The following is a 27,984-nucleotide window of genomic DNA, read 5'->3' on the forward strand; positions in this document are numbered from 1 at the left end:
TATTTAATTAATTTCATTGATTTTATTATTCTTAATAATTATTTTTTTATTTTATTATTTTGTTCATAACATTAATTTTAAAATTTTTAATGAGTTTAATAATGTTATTTTAATCATTATTCTTCAATTGTATCATTTTTTGTCTTTCTTTTATCTTTATGATTTCATTATTTTAATAATTTCGTAAATGTTTTTATTTTATTAATTTTAGTCATATTAATTGATAATAATTATACACATTTTAATAATATTATTATATTAATTTTTCATTTCATTATTGTATGATTTAAAAAAAATCTTGTTTTTTTAATTCTCTTACTTTTATTTATTTATTATGCGACTTTCAAGGAAATAGGAGGAAAACACAATTTGATCCGAAGCGCCATCTGGTGAGCAGATAATCCCCAGCAAATAGCACACAAACACGCTTCATTACAAAGTAGGAATATGCATAAATTTTGACAGCAATCGGTTAAGCCGTTTGGGAGTCCATAAATCACATACATATAAACATTGACTTTTGATAAGTTCATTTTATTAATTTTGTTACATTTAATTTTATTGATTTTAAAAATTTCATTAATATTGTTAAATTTTTAATATTTTTTTCAATTTAATGAATAGAATTATTTTTCATAATTTTTTTTTCAAGTTTAAAAATATTATTTTATTAAACTTTTCCTAATATTAGTATTTTTACTGTTTTTTAATTTCAGTTTAGTTTATCTAGTTTCATTATTTTTTTAGTTGGGCTTATTGTATTAATTTCTTAAACTTTTGTAGTTTTTTTTTAATTTTATTATATTAATTGTTATATTACTATTGTCTTTTTATTAAGTCATTTTAATTATTTTAATCTTAAATATTTCATTACTTTATTATTTTAATTATTTCATTTTATTTCATAAATTTTATTATTTGTTTAATCTTGTGAATTCAATTTATTTATTCTGGTAATATTAATAGTTTTATTAATACTTCTTATTTTTATAATTTTATCAATTTCGCTAACTTTATTTCATAATTTTATTGATTTAATTTATTCAATTAATCACATATTTTTTCACATATTTCTTTCAGATTATTTGGCATAAATTTACCTTAAGGGTATTCCACTGCAAAATTATAAACAATTTTTTTTTATTTTTCCATATTTTGCATCTTTAAAAAAGAAAAGTTATGCTCCGGAAAAGGTTTGGTCGAATTTGACTTGGTTCGTCTGCCAGAGCTCATAAAAAACACGACAAAATCGGGGGCTGATAAAATCGGGTCTTTACTGCATTAATTTTAGAAATTTTATTAATTCAATTGATTTCATCAATTCTATTATTTCAGTTTTTTTTTAATTTCAATTATTTTACAAATTTTATTAGTTTTATTATGTTCATTAAAGTAATAATTTTGATAATATCATTATTTTAACTAATTTATTTTATTTAAATAACTTTGTTTATATTATTATTCTACTAATTGCACAATTTTTTTAATTCTATTAGCTTAATAAATTTGGGCGTCATTTTTTTTTCATTTTGATGAAATTATTTTTTATAAATTTCATAATTTTTTCTAATTATTTTTTTATTTCACAAATTTCATCAATTTGATGATCTTATTAATTTTAAGTAATAATTTAATTTATTGCATGATTTTTTGTTAATTTTATTTATTTTATTATTTTAATAATTTAAATTATTAAATTATTAATCGCATTCATTTTGCGTTTTTTTTAGTTTTATTATTCCCTTTAATTTTATTAAAAAAATTATTTTGATGATTTTTTTTAATTTTCAAGATTTATTTTATTTTTTGTTGCATTAACTCCTTAAATTTTATCGATTTTATTATTTCTTTATGTTGTTATTATTTTATTTACCTTATGAATTTTTCATTTTATTTTTTATCAATTGCGTTAAATTAATAATTTTATCAACTTAATTACTTTCTTCGTTCTTTAAATTTATATTTTTTATTTCATTAATTGCATTAGTTTATAAATTTCATTAATTTCTTATTTTACTGATTTTACTAGTTTTTGATATCATTAATTTCATTTTTTAAGCTTTTCAATTTTATTAGTTTTATTAATTTTATATTTTTTTTTAAATTCTTATGAAGCCTTTATTTTTTTAAATTATTCATTTCCCAAAAAAAAAATATTTTATTGACCTGATTAAATTATTTTTTTAAAATTTTGTTCATTTTTTTGTGATTTTATCAGTTCTATTATTTTTTTTCTCTTTTTATTAATTTTTTTCGTTTCATTAATTTTATTCATACTATTTCTTTTGTGCATTTAGCATTTTTTCCGTTTTATTATTTTGATTCATTTTGTTCTTCTTTTCGACTATTTTTTTGATTTATTTCGTTGTTTTTTAAATTTTGCTGATTTATTTTACGCCTTTGTGTTTCGCTTATTTAATATATAGTATTTCGTTTTATTCCTTTTAAATACGTTAAAAAATTTCTTCATTTTCACCATCATCTTCATCATTTAATTTAGGGACCATTCATAAATTACGTAACGCAAAAATTGCCCAAAATTGACTCCCCCCTCCCCCCATGTAACAAATTGTCACAAATTTATTTATCCCCCCCTCCCCTATTACGTAACAAAATCCTTGAAAAAAATTTTTTTTCTTCGTTGAAAACATGTTACGTAACAATCTAGCTTACTCCCCCTCCCCCCTATGTCACAATATGTAACAACTTGTCGAACCCCCTCCCCCCCCTAAAAGCGTTACGTAATTTATGAATGGTCCCTTATTATGTTCGTTTTATAAGTTTGATTCAATTTGTTCATTAAAATTCATTTAATTCCTTTCATTCAATATAGTTGCTGTTTTTATTCATTTTACTTACCACATACATGTTTGTAATTTTATTAATTTCATAAATTTAATTTCCTTTACCAAATTTTTTATTCCAATTCTATTGATTACTGCAATTTTTCATTAACAGTAGGTATTTATTCTATTCGTATTTATTAACACTTTGTGGATTTCATACATTTCACAGCGTTAATTTTTTCCATTCTGACCTGTTGGCTGTCACCACTTTCATTTGTTTTATTTTCATAACGCATATAATTAATATTTTCTTCATTTTCTTCATTTACTTTATTTTTATCGATTCATTGGATTTTATTCATTGCATTCATTTCATTCATTTTTTTTTATTTATTTTATTCATTTTACTCAATTTATGAATTTTACTCAATTTTATTCCTTTCAATCGTGTCATTTATTTTATTCATTTAATCAATTTTATTCGATTTATTCTTTTGATTCATTTCGTTCAGTTTTCAATGATTTATAAATTGCATTTAGTTGTTTGTTTTATTCATTTGATCTAATTCATTAAGTGCATTCAAATGGTTCATCATGCTGAATTTAGTAAATTCAGCAACTTCTTTCATTTTATTATTTAATTTTTTCCCCTTTTGTTGCACTCATTTAAAAAAAAATTATTCAATTTATTTATTTGAAGTATTTTAATAATATTATTCACTTTCTCCATTGCATTCATTTTGCACGAGCGATTAATTTGTACATTTTATTCACTGCATTTTGTTCTTTTTTTCAATTACTTTATATTTTTATTCATCCATTTATTAATTTTATTAATTACAGTGTAGACCCGTTTTTATAAGCCCCTTGCTGAATTTTAGGCTGATAAAACGGGGACATTGATAAAATCGGGACATATATTTTGCTTTACTTTTAAGAAACCGAAAAAATAATCCTCTTTAGTCTCTAGATATAACCCCATAACCTTTCCTGATTATTTAGCTTAAATTTTCCTTAAGGGGATCTGACAGTGCAAAATTGAAATTTTTTTTTTGCATATTTCGGGTCTGTAAGAAAAGAAAAATATGCTCAAGAAAGGATTTACTCGAATTCAACTTGGTTCGTCCGCTAGAGCCCATCAAACTAGCAACTATCAATTTTTATATGAAGGGGCCGATAAAATCTTCACTGTATTCATTTTGAATATTTTATTCACTTCGTGCTATTCATTCATTGTTTGCATTTTGTGCATTTCCTATATTTTTTCACAGTTAACTTTTTTTTCGCTTCAACTTCTTAGATGTTACATCACTTTTATGTGTTTTATTTTCGTTTTCAATAATATTTTATTTAATTTATTCGATTTGTCAAATTTATTGATTTTTTTCATTATATCCATGTTATTCATTATGTTCTGCTCATTTTATTTTTTTTTGTTATTTTATTCATTTTTCATTTTATTTATTTAATTCGTTTTACTGATGTTGCATATTTTTTTTCAAGGTTTTATTGGTTCGAGACTCGAAACTGTGTTCACCAGTGCGTACTTTATGTGGGTTCTGCCAACTAACAAATCAGAAATCGGTAATAAGCATAAGAAATATCTCATCTCACTGCTAGGTGGATTGAATCGGGTTTAAACAGCCCATTTTTTTAATTTTTCTTATTAATATAGCAATCTGTACTTCTGGTTTTTACTCGTAAAAAGGCAAACTCAAATCGTGACTTCAAGAAGCATCGCTCCTAGTGAAATTGAAAACATTTTTTATCGTTTTATCGATTGCGTCTAGTGCCTCCAAACCATCAACTAGCACCACCAATGAAAAGGCAAATGCCGTGAAAACAAGGAACAAATGAGTACATCACTGCAAAGGAAGACGCAGCAGCAAATTGCGTCAATAAATTCCGATAGACAGATATCTTTCGTTAGTTTTATATTTAAAAAATTAAATGTCCACGGATCAGTTATGCTAACGCATTGAGCCGCTTCAAATAAAACTAACGAAAAAAATCTGAAAGCTTTCTTCACGCCAAAAACCCGTATAAACACGCTGCCACACACACTCGTTCTTCGGGGTAAACTAAATTGACTCATCAAAACCAAACAGCTTGTTGGCTTTTCCAGCACCGGCAAATGTGAAACCACCGCAAACGCCAAGTGCCGAGCGGAAACACTGAGAAAACAATGTATTGATTTTAATTATTTTGTTGTGTTTATTTAATTTAGCAATTATTAGCCTTTTCTCTGTTTTGTCGTCGCTCCTTTCTCCTCTGCCACCACCCCCGCATGTGACCGCCGTTCTAACAGGGCTAACGTTCGTTCTGCTTGACCACAATATTTGTAAGCACGGTCTCAACCCCGAAGCTATTTGTTTACAAGACGTCACACGTACGTGCACGGCGGCCGGCATCGAGGTTGTCATTTCGCCTGATCTGCCCAGCTTAGCCGTAGCTATATTTTGTTTGTTCAAGCAAGTTCCTCCTCAAAACTAAACTCAACTCAACACTGGCTGACAGTTGTGGTGTCTGAACGGTTACGGTTACGCATCCGACCGCTGCTGGTGTGAGGGACCTTGAAATGTTGTTGACCATTGTCGGTCGTGTTGCCATGGGTACGATTTCGAGTAGCGCGAAAACAAAAGCCTCCGAGGTAGAAATGTGGTTGGTAAATCCGCGATCCGATTGTCTGTGAAGGATCCGGGCCAGGACCACCGGCAGCGGACTGCAGATGCATATGGGTACGTTCGATACAGTCAGTTATTCAATGAGCAATGACAAAGGAATGGGACGCGGTACCTTGGTAACCTAATCCTGTTTGATTGATAATCGTCTAATTTGTCACGAATATTGGTAGTTGGTGTGATTCGTAGGGATGAATGAAAAAGGTGCTTGAGAAAGAAGCGTCCTTGGGATAAGCGAACAGGAAATTGTAAATTTTAATAAAATTCTTGCTATTGTTGAATATATATTTTTGAAACTACCGACAACGAACAGTGAAACAAATTTCGCACTATCCTATATTATTACCAATAAACTTTTTATGTCGGACATCAGTCCTCAGAGACGGTGCCCCAGAATTTGACTTTCGTTTTGTTTTTATAAGGACATGACATGTCCAATTTTATTGGACACTCAAATCAGCAATTCCCATTTTAACTCATAGTAACCCATGCGAATTAAGAAACCCAAACTATTGATTAGGCTGATTAAGAACCGTCAGAGCAGATCTCTTCTCGGCAATATTCAGACAAAACATAAACGAAGAATTAGCAGAAGAATCTTCTGAAAAATTCTTCTGATGAAGTTTAGGAAAGATCTTCTGAACGATTTTTTGCAGAACCTTCTGAAAAATCTTCGGAAGGATCTTCTGAAAAATCTTCCAATGAACCCTCTAAAGAATTTGCTAAGAAATTTCGGCAATTATGAAAAAAAAGTTCTGAAGAATCTTATGAAGAGTTGGTTGAATCTTCTGAACACTCTTGCGAAAAATTTGCTGAAAAAGTCTTTAGAGAATCCTCTGAAAAATCCGTTGAAAAATCTTTCGAGGAATCTTAAAAAGAATCTTCGAAAGAATCCGGCATATTTTTTCTGAAGAAATTTTTACTGAATCTACTGAAGAACCTCCTGATGAACTTACTGAAGAATTTGTTGGGAAACTTCTGAAGAATTCTTCTGGTAAATATAAAGAAGATTTTTTTAATGATTTTCAAAAAAAATTCTCTGAAATTCGTTTGATAAAGCTTAAGAATAATTAGGACTCTGCTGAGCAATCTTCTGCATCATTTGGTGAATTGAAAGAAGGATACTGAAAAAAATCTAAACAATCTTCCGAAGAATCTTCTTCTTTTCTGAAGCATCTTTTGAAGAAAGTTCTAAAGAATTTTCTAAGAAATGTTCTGAAGAATATTCTTACGATTATTCTGAATAATGCTCTAATGTGTCTTCTGCTAAATCTGCTAAGAATTCTTCTAAAGAACTATTCTGATGAACCTAAATTAGAGTCTTATGAAAAATCTTATGATGAATCTTCGGATTATTTATTCTTTTTGAAGAGACTTCCGAATAATTTTCTGATGAATCTTAAAAATAATCTCGGAAGTATCTATTAAAAACCCTTGGGCATATTTTTTAAAAAAGATCTTGACTGAATCTTCTGAATAATCTGCAGTTTGAATGTTTTTTTTCTGAAGAATATGCCCCAAAATTTGTTGAATCTTCTGAACACTCTTGCGAGGAGTCGCAGGAAGAAATTCTGAAAAAGTCTCTGGAGAATCTTTTGAAAAAAATCCGTTGAAGAATTTTTCGAGGAATCGTTAAAAGAATCCTTGAACGAATCCGGCATATTTTTTTGTGAAGAGATTTTTACAGAATCTACTAAATAATTTGTTAAGAAACTTCTAAAAAATTCTTCTGATAAATCTAAATTTCTGATTATTTTTTAATTTTCTGATTATTTTTTAATGATTTTTCGAAAAAATGTGCTGTAAAATTCATTTGATAAAGCGTAACAATAATTAAGACTCTGTTGAGCAATCTTGTGCAACAATCTTCCGAAGAACCTTCTTGGGAATTTTCAGAACCATTTTTCGGAGAAAGTACTAAACAATTTTCTAAGGAATGTTCTGAAGAATATTCTTAAGATTCTTCTGAATTATGCTAATGAACCTTCTGCAAAATCTGCTAAGAATTCTTTAAAAAAAAATCAGAGGAATCTAAAGTAGAATCTTCTGAAACATCTTATGATGAATCTTCTGATTTTCCTCTTTTTGAAGAATCTTCCGAATAATTTTGAGATGAATCTTAAAAAAAATCTCGGAAGAATCTATTGAAAACCCCTGGACAATTTTTTTTTGCAGAGATCTTGACTGAATCTTCTAAAGAACCTTCTGAATAATCTGCTGATTGAATGGTCTTCTGAAGAATATGCCGAAGAATCTGTCGAAGACTTTTGCTGAAGGGTTTTCTGAAGAATCCTCTGAACAATTCTTTTGATGAAGCTTGAGAATAATATTTAAAAAAAAAATCCTCGGAATCTTCTTAGAATTTTTCTGAATAATCTTCTTTAATGAACCTTCTGAGGAATCTTTCGAAGAATCAACTAAGGAATATTTTTAAAAATGAAAGAATCCTCAGACAAATCTACTGTGAACTCTTATGAAGAGTTATTCTGAATTTTTTTTCTGTTTCTAAGGATATTCTGAAGAATCTTTCGAGGTATCTTCTGAAAAGTCTTCTACATAACATTCTGTGCTACCTTCTAAAAAATCTTCTAAAGCTTCTGCTAGAAATTCTTTTTAACAAACTGCTGGAGGAGTTTCTAAATAATTCTTCTAATGAATCCTGAAAATAATGTTCAAATTTAACGAAATACAGTGGTATTTGGATTATGAATGAAGAACCTGCCGAAAACAATTCTGAAGAATTTTCTGAAGAATCTTCTGAATAATTCTTTTGGTGAAGCTTGAGAATAATATTTTGAAAAATTTCTTAGGAATCTTCTTAGGATTTTTTTGAATAATCTTCTTTAAAGAACTTTCTGATGAATCTGCTGAGGAATCTTCCAAAGAATCAACTGAGGAATATTTTTAAGAATGAAGGAATCCTCAGACAAATCTGTAGAGAACTCTCGTGAAAAATTCTTCTGGAAAAAATTTCTGAAGAATTCTTCTGATGAATCTAAAGTAGAATCTTCTGAAAATTCTCTGAAAAATACTCTGAAGAATCCTCTGACGAAAAAAAAACCATTCAAAAATCTTCGGTGTATTTTTTCTGAAGAGACTTTGAATCTTCTAAAAAATATCGAAAAAATTCTGAAGAGTTATATTAATGAGGCTTGAGAATAATTTTTCCAATAATCCTCTGAAGAATTTGTCTTCTGAAAAATTTGCAGAGGAATTTCTGTAGAACTCGTTTGAAAGATCTAATAGAGTCTACTGAAGTATTTTCCAAAAATCGCCTGAAGAATCTTCTGAAAAACTACATGACAATCATGACGGCTGTGCTAAAGAGCGGAACGCGAAACGTTAAAACAACTCAAAAGTAGGTTTCATTCTCTAATGCACAAATTGTTTTTTACATAATTCATTGGGGAAAACTACTATAAAAAAAATTCCTAAAGAATCCGTCGAAAAATCTGTCTGAGAATAGTCTGAAAAATTGTTCTGATAATCTTTGAAATAATCTTTCAAAAAATCATCGGAGCAATCTTTTGAAAAATTTGCTGAAGAGTCTGTGGACGAATTTTCTAATGAATTATCTGGAAATTCTGCATAAGAATCTGAAAAGTCTTCAAGAAAATCTTCTACATAACCCATAATTTCGATCAATTTTCTTAAGACTCTTCTGGAGAATCTGTTCCTAAGTATCTTTTGAATAATCTTGTACGTAACATTCTGTAGAATCTTCTGAAGCCTCTGCTAGAAATTCTTTTTCACAAACTGCTGCAGGAATAGTTCTTTTGATGAAGATTGAAAATAATATTTTTAAAAATTCCTTCAGGAATCAGGAATCAGAATATATTGGCTCAAATGGCACGTTCCCCGTACATAGTCGGGGATTTGTGCCTTCTTCTAAAATCTTTCCAAGTATCTTCTGAAAAGTCTTCAATATAACATTCTGTGGTATCTAAAAAATCTAAAAAATCTTCTAAAGCTTCTGCTAGAAATTCTTTTCAACAACTTTTAACTGAGTTTCTGGAGAATTCTTCTAATGAAACCTTAAAATAATGTTCAAATTTCAATACAATGGTATTTCCTTCCTTAGGCTAATGGATTATGAATGAAGAACCTGCCGAAAAATTTGTTGGAGGGCTTTCTGAAGAATCTTCTGAATAACTATTTTGATGAAGCTTGAGAATAATCTTTTGAAAAAATTCTCAGGAATCTCAATAATTTTCTGAATTATCTTCTTTAGAAAACCTTCTGAAGAATCTGCTAAGAAATCCTCTAAGGAATTTTCTGATAAATTAAAAGAATTTTGAAGAATCTTCTAATGAATTTTCTGAAGAATCCTTCGAAAAATCTACTGAGGCATATTTTTAAGAATGAAAGATTGCTCAGAAAAATCTACTCAGAATTTCTTAAAGATCCCCTGAAGAATCTTCTGACGAATCTTAAGAAAGATCTCCAGAACAATCCATTCAAAATCTTTGGCGTAATTTCCCTGGAAAGACTTTAAATGAATCTTCTAAGTTTTGAAAGAAATGTCCACAAATATTCGTCAATCTCGCCCAGTAACGGACAGCTTCTCCGTGCAAATCTTTCGCAATGGCCGGTAACCATCGGCGCAGGAATTTATCTCACCACGGTTTGTGCTCCTCAAATACCTCAAACGGTGCATCAAAACCTCCTTCCCGACGAGCTCCCCCTCCCTTCTTTCGCTTTCTCCTCCCGATACTGTCAACAAATCAACCGAAACACCGCAAACCACATTTGATAAATTTTCTTCGGCAAACAGCCGGCTGCTGGTCCGATTGAGCTTGCGACGACGACGACGACGCACAGTGGCGGGTCTTCAAACAAAATTCGGACAAAACCTCAAATGTTACCTAATTTGGCTGAAAATCACAATTTAAGCTAATTTTTAGGTGCTGAGCTCATTTTTGATGTCAAAAGTCGTAAAATATTGAATGTATTTTTTATACAGTGTCATTGAACCTTTCTTATAACTATGATCCCGTTTTCATGATAGATTTTCCGTTCCTGTTCACCAATGTCAGCAATATCATAAAAAATGAAGAACACTACTTTAAATCTATTGTATAACGTGCTGGTTTACTGTAGATTGTCTAACTATTTTACACAAAGCACCATGCGCCTCCATATCAGCAACACAGCTTCAAAATCTCCTTAAACCTTTTTGCGCACCTAGGCGCAGAACGAGACCATGATATTCGAAAAGTAGAGGTTATTTCCCATAGAATGTATACTATGTGACTGTTCCGAAATGATTCCGAAATTTGTACAGAATACATTAGTGAAAAAAGGATTTTTGATCTGACCACCTCAAAAATATTTAAGCGAAAAAGTCATAGTTCCAAGCAAATTTACCAAATGTATTTTATTCACTAACCAAGCTCTTTCGTTCCTCTACACAATGAAACTAATTTTGCTAAAAATTATTAAAAAGTCCAGACTTTGCTACGTTTGAACTCATGTTAAAAATCGTGTTCTTATCCAATGATCATAAAATTTTGAATATACATCATTCAGTACATGAGAAATTTAGGAAAAATATAAAATATCAATATTTCAAAAATAAATTTTTGAGGTTTTGGCCAACCTCCAGCCACTGTGCGACGGCGAGGATGGGGTACCTAACCGTCCGCGCAGCGCGCGGGATCCAATTTCAACCCGCAGTTACCGTAGCGCATTTTTGACCAGAACCAGAAAAAGGATACCCGAACCAAATTCCTCTCAGCTCCGCACTCACCGTTTGCCGGGACTGCGTCGAGGTGCGCCAGCAGTGCGCGCGAGATCCAGGACCAAAAGAGGACACGAAGTAAATTAAAAACCGGTCACATAGCGCAACGAAGCCAGCCATGGACGACCCTCGTCCGATCGCGACCATCTCTCTTCAAAGCCGCAAGAGGCCTGAGAACAAAAAAAAGAAGCGTTCACCCGCGGCATGTGTGGTGTGGACTGTGAACCCTCCGCTGAACCAGAACCACATCAACGAGAAATTCTTTCCCTTTCGTCCAACTTTTGAGAGTCTGCCAAACTGTTCCCCAATTCACCGGGGTTCGTTTCTGAATCGGAACGGGGTGTGGGGAAGGGTGGTAAACTTCATTCATTGAATTTAAAATTTATTGCCCAATGCACTTTTTGCTCGCCGCCCTGCCCCACCACCGCTAGTTCTGCCTACCTCGGAAGGTGATGTTCAGGATAGCTGGCGGCGGGCAACGACGATGGACACGGGCGGTCACAGATTTTTACAGCCTTTGCACGGCCGGAGGGGAACTGGTCGAACGGGTTTTGGTGCAGCCACCGGGGAGGGCGGTAAGGTGAGTCCGTGAATTTATAAAACAATTACAAAATTTTGGGCACTCGCGGCACACCAAACCGTACACCATTATCGACAGCTCGCGGGGCTCTTCGGCTGAAATGTCAATGATGGGAGAACTGTGATGGACATTTGGGGGGGGGGGACACGCCAAGCAGACATATCCCTTATCTTTCGCTCATAATTACTGCTGCTTTTTCCCCATGGCAGTATCTTAATGTCTTCAGCACTTTTGGTAGCGCGAGGAATGTCGAACAAGATACGCATCCAGGGTTTGCTCGCCGCCTACTTTAACGGAGCATCCCTGTTGGTAGTTCGACTCTGAACAATAACTCATTTACAGTCGATCGACCGCGGGGATGCCGACTAGGTAACGAAGCAATAACCGGGATCTTTGTTTGGGGACAGTCAGTCATCAGCGGGGCGCGCAGAAGTCAAATTGACAGCTCTCGTAATTGGCTTTTGATGCGACAGGTTTTACCCCCTTCTCGCCGGCGTAGCCGTCGCTTCAAAGAATCAAATTTCCTTTCTGCAAAGTACAATGTTTCATTAATATTTGAAAAAGTATCCCATCTCCTGTGGCGGTGGCTGCGACTGTTTTTCGAACTAACAACCACACGCGCGCCGCTGGGTTTCATTTTTGTATGCCCAAGCTGTGCACCAGAAAATTAGCCGGATCATAAATTTACCAACCAAAGTGCGTCCCGTCGAAAACACATCGCTGCGTTCAGTTATGACCGATGCCATTGCAATAAATTATAATCCCTAACAAGCCGGGGTAACTCACTACTGCAGTACGGCTGGAGAATATCAATCTGATTGGAAGAGGCTGATAAGCCAGGCTGTGTTGGCTGACTCGTGCCCAGATCCTCGCTTTGGCTTGGCTCAAGTCAAAGGAAACCATATACCGCCATCAATCGACACATCTCCTGTTCCATTTCGATCGTGCTCGTCTGTTTGCTGGGTCCTACTTTGCTTGGGAACAAGCTTTGTAGCTCGGTGAAGGTAATTGTACACGTACGCTGCCTGACTGAACGAGTGGCACTTCCTGAGTTCAAACGCTTTGGAATTGTTTAGTCTGTAGCCTACTGTGACGGTGAGTTCCGTTTCTGAGGCGTCATACACTAACGCGGTAGTTCTGTTTATTTTTGTTTTTTTGTAATGTTTTGGATAATCTGTTCGCAATCTTCTTTAATAATTGTAATTACTGTTTCCTATTCGGTTCACGATGCTGTTTTTAACTCTCTGAACTAAAATGAATCAGACCCAAATGACGAACGCCATTTTGGGGTAAACTGAGTTAGATGCGCCACGTTTCTAAGTTTTTAAAATCTCTACAAAGTGCGTTTTCAGATATTTTTTGATTTTTCTGGGTTACTGAGATATAGCGAAACACGATTATGAAAAGCGCCATTTTCTCGAGTGATCGAGCTGTGCTATCTTGTGACAATAATAAACAAGACAACAATCCTAGCTTGTTGGCTTGCTTTTTTTCGAGAGTTGTCCTACTGGAGCTGTAGAGCTAGGTTCTCGGAGGAGCTCCCCGTCAGAATCACATACTACAATTTGCAGACGAGACAGGCAATGTCGCCCACTAAAACACTGCTTTAGGCCAATTGTAGCGGGCCGGGATTCTGAATGTGATATTCATTGTACGGTTCAGGTATATGCGGGCGTAGGGACCCGCGATCGCGTGTATCATCGCGAAGAGCTCGAGCATTTGTATGCTAACGTGGTCGATCGCGTGCGCGTTTGTATGTCGCGTGTGTTAACGTGTATATAACTTCGCGTGTATGAATTCTATATTATAACCGTGTGCCTTTCGCATATTCGCATGTGTTCTTGGATAATCGCGCGCGGACCGTGAATCTAATACTTTATTTTTGGTGTACGGCAAAGATGCTAAAAGAGAGTGAGATCTTCCATATCACTAGCGTTCCCGGTCATGTCTAGTGAATATGAGCTTTATTTTTTGATTGGTCCTACTGAATGTATGGACCTAAGTTGCTAGGACGGAGGGTAATGATTTCCGGACGTGACCGATTCATGATCGCACGAACACAGACGTTTGCAGGTTCGCGTTTGAGATCGCGTTTTGAACTTCGTAAGTGCTAAAACATTCACCTTATTACCGGGATGTTATCAAGTTTGCGCGATTGCGGGCGTGAGTGTGCGTTGTTAATCGCGAAGGGCTTAAGCGTTCGTATGTTAACGTGACTACGCGTGTATAAATTCTATTTTATAACCGTTCGTGTTTTTGGATGGTCACGCAGATCGTCATTTACTTTTCGGTGAACAATTCACATTTCGACAGGGATTGAGTTACGCCATATCACCAGATTTCCCGGTCATGTCGCCATGGAACGTGTTGTCCAGGGGATATGAGAGCTTTCTTTTTTTAATTGGTCCAATTGAAGGCATGGCCTAATCTAGACTTCTGGATAGACTTCCGGAGGTGACTGATTCATGACCGCGAGTTTGTAAGTTCACGCTAGAGACCGCGCTTAATAAGTGCTGAGACGTTCACCTTATCATCGGAATGCTATCATGTTGACGAGAACGCGGGTGCAAGTTGCGTGGATGATCGCGAAGGGCCCAAGCATTTGTATGTTAACGTGTTTGTCGTGTGTATATGACTTCGCGTGTATAAATTCGGTTTTTTTGTCGCCATGGAACGCGTTGTTTAGTAGATATTAGCCCATTTTTTTCGTTTGGTCCACCTGAAGACATTGGACCTATACTATTAGGGTCGAAGATTATCGTCGATTCATTATTGCACAAACACGGACGTGTTTGTAGGTTCACTCCTGAAGCCGCGTTTGTAGATTTATAAATGCTAAAACGTTCACTGAGTTACCGGGGTGTTATCCTGTTTACGAGATCGCGGGCGTAGCTGTGTGTGATGATGATCGCGAAGAACTCAAGCGTTTGTATGTTAACGTTTTTGTCGCGTGTGCTAGCGTGTATGTAACTTTGCGTGGATACATTATTTTTTATAACCATGCGTCCATTCGCATATAACCGTGTTCTAGAAGAATCGCGCGCGGGCCGCGAATCTGATGCTTAATTTTAGAATATGGTTCAGAAGAGAATGAGTTCTTTCATTTCGCTAGGGTTCCGCGGTCATATCGCCATGGAACGTGTTGTCTAGTGAATATAAGCGTCATTTTTTATTCGTCCAACTGAAGGGTCAAATTTTGGTAAACATGTTATTGTAAAAATAAAAATACTAAAAATGTTGTAAAAAGTTCCTGCGAGTACTTGGGCAACGATATCAAGAAGAACTGCGCAAAATTTTAAAACGATTGGTCTAGGAGATTTTGAGTTATGGTGTGCAAAGCATTTTTGTCGAGGTGCCTTCTGGAGATTCCCTGTCACTCGCCAAATTTTCAATGATTTCAGTCAAAATTTAGGAAAATATTGTTCAAATGTTGCATTAAGGACATTGACGGAATAGACTAACACTCTGTTTATCGACAAAAAAATTTTTTAGGAACGATATATTTTTCACCGAAAATTCTGGTGCTTGTAATTGATCGACTCTGTTTATTTTGAAAATCTGTTATTGTTTTTAGTTTTTAAATTTTCATTCATGGCAAAATAGTGCGATACAAAGATTAAGTCATTTAAAATTACACACATACAACTCCATCATACGAGGAATGTAGCACTAATAACGTTCTATTTCTTTGCAGAGACAGCTAGCGCTGTAGCGAAAAACAATATGCAACCCGACGTCGAATATGAAAGGGTCAAAACCAAGATTCCCGTGTACATGGACTATAATATGACGGAAATTCGCCTACACGATTTGGCACCAGGCACTAGCACAGATTACATTTAAAAATCCATGTCAAAGTATGGCGTAGTGGAATCCGTCACAAATTACGCTTGAAGAAACTTTTTCCCTGGCGTTCTCAACAGTGTTCGGGAGCTGCGAATGTGGCTGAAACAATCTACCTAGTTGACTTTCGAGGGCAGATCATCTCAAGGTGTTAACTACATCCAAAGAACGCTATGCGTATACCCTGGGCAGACGTCCACGAATCAGTTATGTAACCAGTAGGCACACACTACGGTAAATCATGCGCCAAAACAACTAACGAAAATTCATCGACTACAAACAACACTAACAAACAGACATCCGGTGATACAACGCAGACAACAAGCCACAAAAATAAATGCCAGACAAACAATGTTCCACGGTATGCCCAAGCCAATAGTTAACATACGTAAGGAATAAGACGGCTATATTAAAGTCACACGAAAAGCACCAAACATCTAACAGCGACAATCAGAGCTATTCTAGCGATGACGACATGGACGCCAACACGAGCGAGGGAGAAGGCAGACGGAGTGATCAGCATACGGAAGAGGGTAAACCAGACCATTGCTCACCACCAAGAAAGCAAATTAATACTGGAAGCGGAAAGCAGTGCGCCCAGAATAGTCAGTAATAATAATTGATTTTTTTAATATTATTAAAATACAAGGAATTGTAATTTATTTTCTTGAATTGTACATCATTTTCCAAAAAAAGACGAATGACCCTTAGGGTTAAAACTTTAAAAACATAAATATGGGTACCTGAAAATCCTTAATCCTTCTTGATCAAAACAACTGCGAAAATTACCATTAATTACAGATTTCTCCATTAAGGCGATTGACATATCGTGATTCACTCTACCAAAATCGGCAGATTAGTCGGTTTAAATAATACCAGTTTGAGTGGGAAGTTCTATATTCCCCGTTATGATGGATGTTAGACATGAGAGGTTAATTGCTGTTCAACGTCCAAACGTGAAGTCATTTGGCCCAAGAATTAGGAGCACAACCGATTCGAATTGTTCTTACAATTTATTTGTTTTTAATGTTATAATAAATACAAGATCAGTTACTAGCTAGAAATAAAAATTTGGTGCTTCTTACCATATTTAAAACTCAATCCAATACTCCTCCCAATCAGAAAAAAATTTCCACGACATGACGTGCTACGTGAGTGTGCTGCTTGAGAGGGTTCATTTGAAAAATAATGTTATGCTTGTGTGTGCGTTGGATTGACGATGTTTTCGGCGGGTCATAGGTGCGTATTGCCACACATGTTTCAAATTTCCGATATATGTTATCCAGATTCAATTTATCACTGAGACATCTGACAACATACTTGTGTAGTTATTTCTAAAGCACGGGCAGACTCAACTTGATTTGCGCTTACAGAAAGGCGGAGTTTAGTTGGAAATTTTGCTAGGCGAGGAGACTGATTCAAGTTAGAGCTGTTTTAGATTTGATTGGTTTTCAAAAAGTTGCGAGAAAATCTATAGCGATTTTTGGTATTCCACCCAAAAGTAATGCCATCTGTCCAAGAGAAAGCACTGGACTGATTTTAATCACAGATTTGTTTTATTATTTTATATCGATCGAATTGTTTAGGGCATTTTCAGCAGCGCATACGGCATACGCTGCCATTATCTTTGTTGCCTCATTTGAAATACGTTTAGAACTGTTTTGAATATATAAATAGTATTCAGCACATACACTCAGGTTCAATAGATTGGGGAACATAATTTCGAGTCAAGTAACGACCTAAGGACACGTCCGGGAGTGATTCAGTTCTAGATTTTGACAGTTAATATAAAACCGGAAATTGTAAAACTGGGGCTTACTCTCCCAGCAGCAGTTTGAGCGGGTTTTTTTTTAGTTTAAAATTCATGTTTAAAATTCTTAAGCGTTGCTGGTCTTAAAATTATGTTTTCTCAGTTTATCCAGTCTGAGTATCTGTCCTGCTCTATGTGTTTAAAACCCAAACTAAACGTGTTTTAAATTAAGCGACAAATATAACGGAACAGTACAACAATTTAAATTTTAAAATAAAGCTATTTTAAATTATAAAAAACCGCTATACTTCGGATGTAATGGTTTCAGTTCTAGTTCAACATTAAAGAAACGATGCAGAACATGCACTAAGTTCATTGTTTTAGTTTCAAACTGGGTTAATAAAACTGTAATTTATTGAACAGTTCAATTCGTTGCTCTTTAATTGATTGAGATATGTTTAACCTAAGGAATGGTCACCTTAGTTCATAAGTACATTGTTGAAACTTTAATTGGAAAATGAAATTTCATATTTCGTGGAAGAACTGATTTTTTTTTCATTTGGCAAGCGTGGGTATCTTCATCATAGTCCGCAATGTGGAGTTTCTCGTTTTGAATATATACCGAAATATCAACTAAGAAAGAGAGAGAGAGACTGCGGTGAAACAAGATATTCACAAAAAAGTGCCGCGCCTACATTCCCACTCGCAAAGTTAAATTCGACGGTGTATTAATCGAGTCGAGTTTAACCTGGGTAGCAATCTCATGGCTGTTTCTTGACCATTTCAAGTGATTGCATTCAGAAGCAGTTGGCAAAGAGCGAAATACACCGATGAAAAATAGAGCAGCAAAAAAAAAAACACTGCGATGTGCAGAACAGCCGCACAAAGAGAAACTTGAAAACGAAAAAGAGAAAGATCTGTGCACCAAGAGCTGCACAATTTCGTTCAAAGAGTCACCTTGAAGAGCCACTTTTTGTGTCTCCCCTCACTGGCAAGCAAGTAGGAAGGCGAAAAAAACTACAATTCAGATAAAGTTTGATTGGAAGCACGATTATAAAATGTTTTTTGGTTGACTTCTCTGCTTCTGTGCGCATGGGATCAAGATTCACACACACTTCAGCCTCTTTATTTCTACTCGTTGAGGTGTTCAGCCATGGAGTAGAATGCACGTATGGGAGCAGCACACATCGGAGTGAAGAGGTTTATTGTGAAAGAGAAGAGCGGTGGTTCACATGAAAAGAGCAAAGAGCGTTTTTTATTCTTCTCTTTATTTGTTCTGTGGTGCATTACATTCCTGCTCGTAAAGTTGAATTCGACGGTGTAATCATCGAGTCGAGTTTAACCTGCGTAGATCTGCTCGAGTAATCCCATAGCTGTTTCCTGACCATTTCAAGTGATTGCATTCAGGACTCAGAGCAGTCTCACAGAACTGAACAAAATCCAAAGTTGCATCAGGCTCGTATCGGGTGTATTTCGCCGGGTCTGTTTTGCAGGTTTGGTTTGGTTCGAAGGAAGGGAATCAGGATGGATGCAGTGATAATACCGCAAAGCGTCCCTACTGTGTGGGGCGTTTACATGAAGTCTCGACATGTCCCGCGTACATATAATGAGAGGAAAAACTGAAGCGTTATCTGAAAGGACGCTGTAGGCATTCTTTCGCAGAAAGATCATCACAAACTCTTATGCGCTCATAAGTCAGGATTTGGTCGACAATCCCCGAGAAAGGATATTATTTACTATGTCCAGAAAATTGAAATTTGAAATCTTTTTTCACTACAATGAGAAACTTTTTGTAAAAGTTGGTTGCTAAATAGTACTCTACAATGGATTTACAGAAGCATCAAACGGAAAATCTATTATTTCGAAATTTTAATAATTAATTTTGAGTATGATGCATTTGCATTGTGCGAAACATGTCTCACTTCAGAAATTACCATCAAACTTCCCGATTTCAATATTATCCGCTTGGATCGGAAAGATCCCTATTGACGAGTACTTTTGGGGTTCAATAATAAACCTCCCATCGACACCAGAAATTGAAGTTGTCGTATGACAAGTCAGGAACGAAGGAAAATACATAAACATTGCTTCCACTGACACTCCCTCAAGAACCACGGTTGGAACGGCCGACGACTTCAGAAAGTATGCGAAATTGAAAACCTAAGTGAATAGATTAATGAAAGCACAAAAACACGGTTATTGGCTCCGGTTTGTTGACGGGTTAACGAGTGCAACATCAATGAGTACCTTTTGGCATACGCGAACTCTGCGAAAAGGCGGAAATTTAACTAAATATTCTCTAGAGTCTAGATGATGTATTATAATTAAAAAAAACTCTGAATAAGTTGGCTTAAGCTTCAATATTTTTCATGATGCCAATAGAATCCTTCTAAACCATGGAATCCTTATCCGTATTTCCACGCTTTTTGCTGTGGTGACTTTCATCTCAAGATTCATGTAGTACATATTCAGGATTCTGATTGTATGCTAATCAGGGTCCCGATAGATTTTGGGCGTATCCTCACGGACTGTCTGTAGTAACCTTACCCAGGGTTATGAGGAAAACCTTTCCAGAGTTCTGGTGGAATCCGTCTCAAGAAGGAGTAGAATTTTGTTAGAAATCTCAACGGATTTTTTGTTCAGAATTATTAGCAGGACTTTATCAAAATCCGTTTTAGGATTCCATTAGAAACACCACGTGCAGAAATTCCTCAGAAACCTGGGCAAGCTTCGGCTATACATAATAAAAAAGAGGATTCTGTCTGGCTGCTATGCTCAGAGCTTAAAAAAATTGACGTCCCTGCGTGAACTTTAAAGAAAACGAAATTCAATCCATGCCTGCGGCGGTGAATGAATTGTTTGGTTCGTTTCCCTCGTCATTCGTTCTCCCGCCGACACACCGCATTCAGGTTCGGACATGTTCGGTTTCAGAAGCAAACTGAATTTCGTTTCTATGCTAGATCTGAGAGGGATTATTGAGCAAAAGAGCACCAGATATAGATTAAGCAGGTCATTTATGCTCGAAAATGTAAAAGATGCCTGTCCACATAATAACAAATGAATACTTCGGTTGGTGAAGAAATTTATCTTTCCTCTGCATTCAAGCAATCGATTCTGTATGAAATCTCAGTACGACGGAAAGTTAATGAATGAAGCAGGCGGTGAATTTGAATGTTGGTTTCGGTAAATTCAAGCAGAAATAGGTAACTGATTTTGAATTTTCGCAGCACTGGCTATGCTAGACTGCGTCATAATCCTTGGTATGATTCCATCCGCAGGAACCAGAAATCGACTCTAGAGGGACCGGCCTCAGCCAAATACCATTCCTTGACTCGTTTCCGTCCATTGCCAGTATTTTTATCTCTTCTGAAGTCTCTCCAGATACCGTCAATATGATGTTACCCGCGAATCCGACGATCTCTATACTTCTAGGCAGCTAACGCGATAGTATGCCTTGTGGGACACCTGACGTGGTACTAACCGCTTAATGTACCACGTTTGTCTCGTGGTTTTGTCGATTACAGAATCGAAATTCTGGGCTGCAATTCAATGATTGAACACAATATGTGACGATATCTAGCGAAATGTTTAAATAATCAAAAAAGATATGTTTATGATCAACCAACGACGGTTAGCACTCTAGCGTAATACTGTCAGAGTAGCGAGTTGCGTTTAACACCTCTACTCATTACACCATTTACTACGTAAATATTCCATCAATTCAGCGCTTCCAATATTCATATCAGATCGATTTAAAATGGTGTAATGAGCGTTTGAAACAATCAGAAGACTATGATTCATTTTGCAGTAAATATGTCGAACAATAGACTTTTTTTGGTTATATGATATTACCAGTCAGATTGACTGCAATAGAAAAAAATGTCACGAGCTATTAGTCCGATATAAAGCGCGCGTCAATATTTGCAAGTATGCATGCACGAGACATTTCACGTGGATACTTCTAGCCGGTTTCGGCGAAAGCAACGATGACCGGACTAAGTAACTTTTCAAACTAGGGAAGCTATGCTGTGGAATGTTTTTCTTCCTGCAAAAGGCGGGACAGTTCTATAGCTGCTGTACCTCTAAGCTGGAGATTAATTTGTGCTTCGCCAAGCATATTCGATTAAAGTACACTACATTTAGTTAATTTTTCCTAATATTTACTAGCATTGACTCATTCTGTTTTATGGTTCCCTTTCTTGTGTACGCACACGGTGTACGTACACGGTGTTTAAACCTAAGTTTGCATATCGTTCGCTTGGGTACGGTGTTCGATGCGAACCTGTACACACAGGCAAGGCACGTTTAAGGTTGAACGCGTGCACAAAATTTTGTGCACGGGTGAAAATTTGTCGATGTTCATGGGTAGACTGCATTCGTTCAAGCCAGATTTTTCCAGATATTCTGAATTTTATTTTACGCATTAGCGTGGATACCATTATGCCAGATTTATCTGAAACAACCAGTTTTTTTGTTCAAGTTTTCAGTCAAAAGTCAAATCTGTTATCCTATCAGATTTTTCAATTAATTAAGTTGTTTCACACAAATTTTGAAAATCTTGGTCATATTCGATTAATACACATTCTATGAAGACCAAAATGTATGCCAAATTTCGAAAAGTTAGCAGTCATTTTAATTTTAGTTGAACTGCCAGATTTTCTTCGAAAAATAGTGGCAACCCTGCTTACAAGCAAGTACCGCGCCTACATTCCCACACGCAAAGTTGAATTCGACGGTGTACTCATCGAGTCGAGTTTAACCTGCGTAGATCTGCTCGAGCAATCCCATAGCTGTTTCCTGACCATTTCAAGTGATTGCATTCAGGAGCTGTCTCACGCCTTCACCAAGGACCTCTTGGGCCAAGGCCTTGTATACCGCACTAGATTGTGCGCCTCGCTTCAGCACCAGAAGCATTTCTCCCGTGTTGGTGCGTCTCACGCTACGCACATCTTGCCCAAGGGCCGAAAGGCTTTCGGCCGCCTTCATCGACTTTAGGACGTCGGTGTATTTGTCCTTGTCGGTTTTTAACCACAAGGCCTCGCCTCTGTCCTTGGCCTTCTTCGCGGGCCGCGGTACCTCCGTTGTCGGTGCCGGATTCTTCTTGGTGACCAGCGTCCAGGGGTTTACGCCCCCCCCCCTGCCGCGGTTGCGCCGGGTTGCTGGTACCACCGCTCTGCCCAGCGAGGTCACTCTCGCCCTCGCTTACCTCGACCAAAACGCGTTTGCCCTTAACGGTTCCACACAGTGTGGTGTCGGTTTTTGCACCCTCGCCTGGCGACTTCCTAGGGCGCTTTGCGTTCGACGCCGTCTTGCGATTGCCCTTGCCCTTGCCTTTTCCCTTCGAGGGGAACTCGGCCGCCGCTTCGAGCGACATGGCTGCTCCATAAAAGGTGAAGCCCACTGTCTGGGTACCTATGTCGAGCTTCTCTCTTCCCTCCCTCTTGGAGGCCACTGTCTGGGTTTCTCTGTCGGACTTCTCCCGACATTCCACCCTCTTGGCGTAAGCCTGCTGTTCCTGTCTTGCGACACGAACAGCTTACCGGAGCACCAGGAGGCTCTGCTTCAGCTCCTTGCTTATATTTTGCTTTGCGCTAGTGAACTCGATTATTGAATCGAGCTGCTCCACCACTTTGCGCATCGCGGATAGTGGCCCGTCCAGTGCGTTGGTAGGGCTAATTTCTACCACTGCTGGGGGGTCACTGGTGCTATCAGATGCAGCACTTGTCGCTCCACTACTCTCCCCACGGGAGGGGAGACCTCGCCAAACCACCTCTAGCAAAGGGGTTTGGCACCTCCGTTTGTTTATTTGTTTTGTTTTTGTTCATCTCCATGTTAATACCCACGAGTTGCGCGAGAATAAATGTCCGCCACGCCAGAGCTCCGCAGTAACGTGGTAAGGGACGCTTACTGTGGGGGTTGCCCAGGTACCTCACAGGCTCCGTTAACGATCGATCATCTTTTTCACCCGCTCGATCACTCATCCCTCGGCAAGGGTCGCTTCATGCCTTGGAATTGGGGTTATGACCTATCTTGCTTTACGTGGTGACCGCAGCCCAGATCTTCACAACCATCCTCCTTTTACCAGGGCTTTGGACCTGTAGCTCTGGTTCTCAATAGTTCCAGGTACGTACATTATTACAGACATGCCACTATTGAGATCCGTCATTCGCTAGCGGAGCGGATACCTTAGCATTGCTTACACTGACACTCCCTTAAGAACCACGGTTGGAATGGCCGACGACTTCAGAAAGTATGCGAAATTGAAAACCTAAGTGAAGAGATTAATGAAAGCACAAAAACACGGTTATTGGCACCGGTTCGTGGACGGGTTAACGAGCGCAACATCGATGAGTACTCTTTGGCATACGCGAACTCTGTGAAAAGGCCCTTGTTAAATTTATAGAACATTTTCCCTGAGGGTTGACATTCAGTCTATCCGTTCGACGAGACCTACAAATTCAGGATGGCCATTTTTGTTGGTTCTCTAGTATTTATCCAGGATATACAGAACTGAACAATACATGGGCAACAACAAAAAATCGTTCTTGAATCGAAGCAAAGTAAAGTTCCACAGTCGATGATTTAGGAATCTAATTTTATTATACATCATTATGTGGGCACTAAAGTTTTTAGGGGGGGGGGGGAGGTGTCAGATCTATTTTTCCTAGAAATTTTTATCAAGAAAATGAGATTGCTGCTGGGGGCGTACTTTATGGATCTGGGATCGATGATTCAGGATAAGCTTAAAAAATGTTCCTCGCCTTTTGAGAAAAAAAATTTAAGCGCGTTTTTTGGAAATAATTTTTTTGAAGCCCGAGAGCATAATCCTGCAAAATCTACTCGACCGATTTTTTTCAAATTTGGAACATGCTTTCTTGGTATAAAATACCTCCCCAAGGGTTTTTTTTAAATTTTTCTCCGTTTTCACATTAAGGTAGTTTATCACCTAAAAATGGCGGAAAATTAAGCGCGAAATCGCTTTTTTGCTTAACCCTTAAATGCATGAATTTCATTTTTTTTGGGTATCCATTTTTCGGGTTGGATGCGATGTATCCCTCTCGTTGAGGCTTTATATCACAAAACTTGGTATGTTGCCAAATGGCAACAGTATGCATTTAAGGGTTAAACATTCTTGACAATTCTACGTCGAGTTACGGTGTACACCGCACAACGTAGTTTTCAAAAGATTTCAATAATTGCGGAAAATTGACTAAGTATTCTCTAGAGTCTAGATGATGTTTTATAATTAAAAAAAAACTTTGAATAAATTGGCTTAAGCTGTATCTCCGTAAACAATTAGCGAAAAGTATTTTGATTGTTTCCAATTATCTCTTATCACCGCCCCTCTTTCCTCCCCCTGAACGACGGTACACGGATTGTTCGGCGCTAGCTTAGTGTTGTCAGTAAGTTAGTGTCGGATTCTGATGAGACGAAGTCGATTATTTGAGTTTACCGACGCTTTTAAATAAAGTTGGTTTTAGTGGCACTTGTTACTGTATGAAGAGCACCTTTTGATGTACAACTCATTCAAAGGAACTTTACAGATTCTTTTGGAGCTGCGCTAACTGAAAATTTGTCAACCTCGTTACCATTCGTTTGCCAGATTTAAACACACGTATAATTGAGAAGTCGGAAATTTTAATAATAGACTTACCTCTAGCTGCTAACGATATGAAAGCCTGGGCGTGCTTCCGCACTTTTTCTGTGGTGATATCGTGACACTTTCGGTTCTCGATCGGCAGCCGGCACAGCAGCAGCTCCAGGAAGTCCAGTGGCGTCACCGTCGAGACGTCCCATTTCAGCCAGCTTAGGACTAGAAGTTCCCATCGCTGCAAAAAAAACAGGAAAAAAGTCGATAAGAAAAAGTGTTATTGAGATGGAGTACGGTTAAAGTTTTATTAACAAGCGATCAATCACAATTCTCGGAAGAAATTCAAGCATTTTACTCAGTCAATTTCCGTGCGTACGACACCTGTTAAACGTCATCGCTACAAGCCGTAACCTATATTTATCTATGTTATTGAAAGCTGCACACATGTGTGTTTTCATTTTGTTTAAAGTGCGTAATCGGTCAACGAACTATTTGCTCCGTTGCGACGTCGCAGGAGATCACTTCCCAAAAAGTTAACGGTACAGTGCTCAATGTCCGTACCTATTTAAACGTGTTAGTCAAATCGCGACTGTCAAAGTCAACTTCTTTTCTATTTTTCTGCGCCAAACCGTAATTAAGGTTATCTTTTTTGTTTCCACTCGCTGCTGCTGCTGCTGCTGGCGAGATTTGTGTAGGTGTTACCGACCGGCAGACCGACCCCGTAGGCAAATACCGCGACACATATCATCCTCAACCGAGTTGGATCTTTAAAAAATTGACCCAATTTTTGTGCCGGTGACAGCTCTCTCTCTCATCTTCTCTCGCACCAAAACCAAGGCTTGCTTCGAGCAGTTGCTTGTTTTTTTTTGTTTGTATGCGTGTTATCTAATCGAAAGATGTTCGGTTGTGATATGGCCGAGAGCAACTCAACCGATTGATTTTACATGCAAACGTGCGCTGTGGAACACCGATTACAATATACATCTTGACTTGGCAACACTGATGAAAAAACTGACTGCTCTTGCTGTCAAATGGTCGATCGTTGCCTAACTAAAGGTTAATCTTGCGAGTAGTAAAAGATGAAGATAAAACTGTTGTAAACACGGTTTACTTCGATGGATTATACTCTCTGCAAATGAAGCTACTGTCAGAACAGATTTTTTACGTAAAGGGTGTATTCGTTGACCATGCAACATTTATAAAAAGTGCAAAATAATTATTGAAAATAATTTATTACGTTTTCCGTTAAATACAACATTATACACAAAAGTGCAATGGCTTCCTAATCATTTCTCTGTTGGAATTAATGTTCTCGCCGAACACTGGATCTTATCCCTTTTTTCAATCGATATCAGACCGACTAACTAACGGAAATGCGTGAAAAGCGATAGCAGTGAAAGCTTTCCCTTAAAAGGCTTATCGCCTTTTACATCTACACGCAAATACAAACACCGACAAAGGAGAAACAATTTAGAACCATATCTGCTGCGAAGTATATGAATCAGTAAACATTGCAATCGTTACGAAAAAGAAAGCAATCCCCCCTTACCCTTCGTTCATCAGTAAGCTCCTCTCACACGCACACGCACAGTTCGGTACCTGTACGGTATCAGACGGGCAGTTTTTTTAAATTTGGTAGTGCGAAGAAAAAGAAATGCTGCAGCCCCGCGCTACTGACACCATGATAAGAAGAGTGTGCGAGACGGCTAAATTTGGACGACTGACGACGGGTGCGCGCTGTCGAATACTCGAATGTTTTGGGCTTTCGAGGTTCGAAACAGCTGATTACATGCGCTCGGGCGGATTGGACGGGGTTGATAAGGGCCGACACATTATGCGTCAGTTTCTGCTTTGGGGATTTCTGCACGAGAAAAAAAAAGAAAATGTTTGCTGTAGTAATACGTTCGAGTTTGAAGCTGTTTGCTGTCTCATCAGTATCTGAAAGTGGGAGACGATTCTTTAAAAAATGACGTGTGACAATGGTATTTTGATACGACGTTTAACAACTATTTTGTACCTACAGCCTTAGTAAGTCATGAAATAACGTTTCGGCTTCGTCTCATCAGTATCCGGCAGACCGACTTGGCTACTGCGATGGACGCAAAACCCGAAAAGAGAAACACTATTTCTGCTTTTTTTTTTTAAAAAAAGCTGTCCATTTTTCCAGGCGCAGGTCGAAACAGCTGTTATCTCACCCAGCGAACGAGCGGAGCTACATATTTTTGTTTAGAAGAAGAAAAAATTATCACCAATGGCCTCGATTTGCGGTTGCACGATTCAGCCGAGCAGCCAGGTTGTGCTGTAAGGTATTCGCGCATTGAATTCTACGAAAAATGACGCAAATGCATGCATATGCCCGGCTGCATGCCATAGCAGCGGTTATCGTTATCAGTGCCAGTGGCAGTTCCTGTTTAGGTTTTATTGTATGGCGCCCCGTCTCCGAACGGGGCCTCTGGCGCGAAGGTTGGGGTTTTTTCAGAGTTACGAATGAACAAATGTTAAGCTAGAAAGTTTTGCGGACTAGAAAAAGCAAGATTTGAAAATAATTTCTTTCATTCAAACAATTTTTCAACACTTCAAAATGTAGACAAAATTCAAAAATAAAATTTTTCCTACGCCATTTTTTCTACAAATTAATGAACATACTTTCACTGATTTTATTACTTACGATATTACATCGTTGTATCGTTTCGAATGTGTTGAAAATCATCGGAAAAAAACATCATGCGAAAGAAGTTCAGTAAGTCAGTGCGCCCAGCCGCTCTTCAATAGCCCGGCTCACGGTTGCTCAGACCACGCAGTGTACTTACGAAAATCAGATAGCCACGTTTCGTGCGATAATTTAGACTCATTACTTCATTTTTATTTATTTAGTTCAACATCAATTTCATGATAAAGCTCTCCAACGTCGGTTACGCCCAACACTCGCCAAATCTCGTTCCACCTGGTCCGCCCATTGTGCTCTCTGCGCTCCTCGCCTTCTTGTACCAATCGGATCATTAGCGAACACCAT

At 37.2% G+C, this 27,984-nt stretch overlaps 1 protein-coding gene across 2 annotated transcripts in view; it reads right to left on the reverse strand.

The window, feature by feature from the left end:
• The window catches only part of LOC131683317 (G1/S-specific cyclin-D2), a 236,240-nt gene that overhangs the window by 61,592 nt on the left and 146,664 nt on the right, over positions 1-27,984 (reverse strand). For both annotated transcript variants that reach the window (XM_058965181.1, XM_058965192.1), the window contains one exon: positions 25,035-25,209. In XM_058965181.1, the coding sequence (XP_058821164.1) occupies positions 25,035-25,209 (175 nt within the window). The remainder of the gene's footprint in view (positions 1-25,034; positions 25,210-27,984) is intronic.

Source organism: Topomyia yanbarensis, chromosome 1, assembly GCF_030247195.1.
Source record: "Topomyia yanbarensis strain Yona2022 chromosome 1, ASM3024719v1, whole genome shotgun sequence".
Taxonomy (NCBI): Eukaryota; Metazoa; Arthropoda; class Insecta; order Diptera; family Culicidae; genus Topomyia; species Topomyia yanbarensis.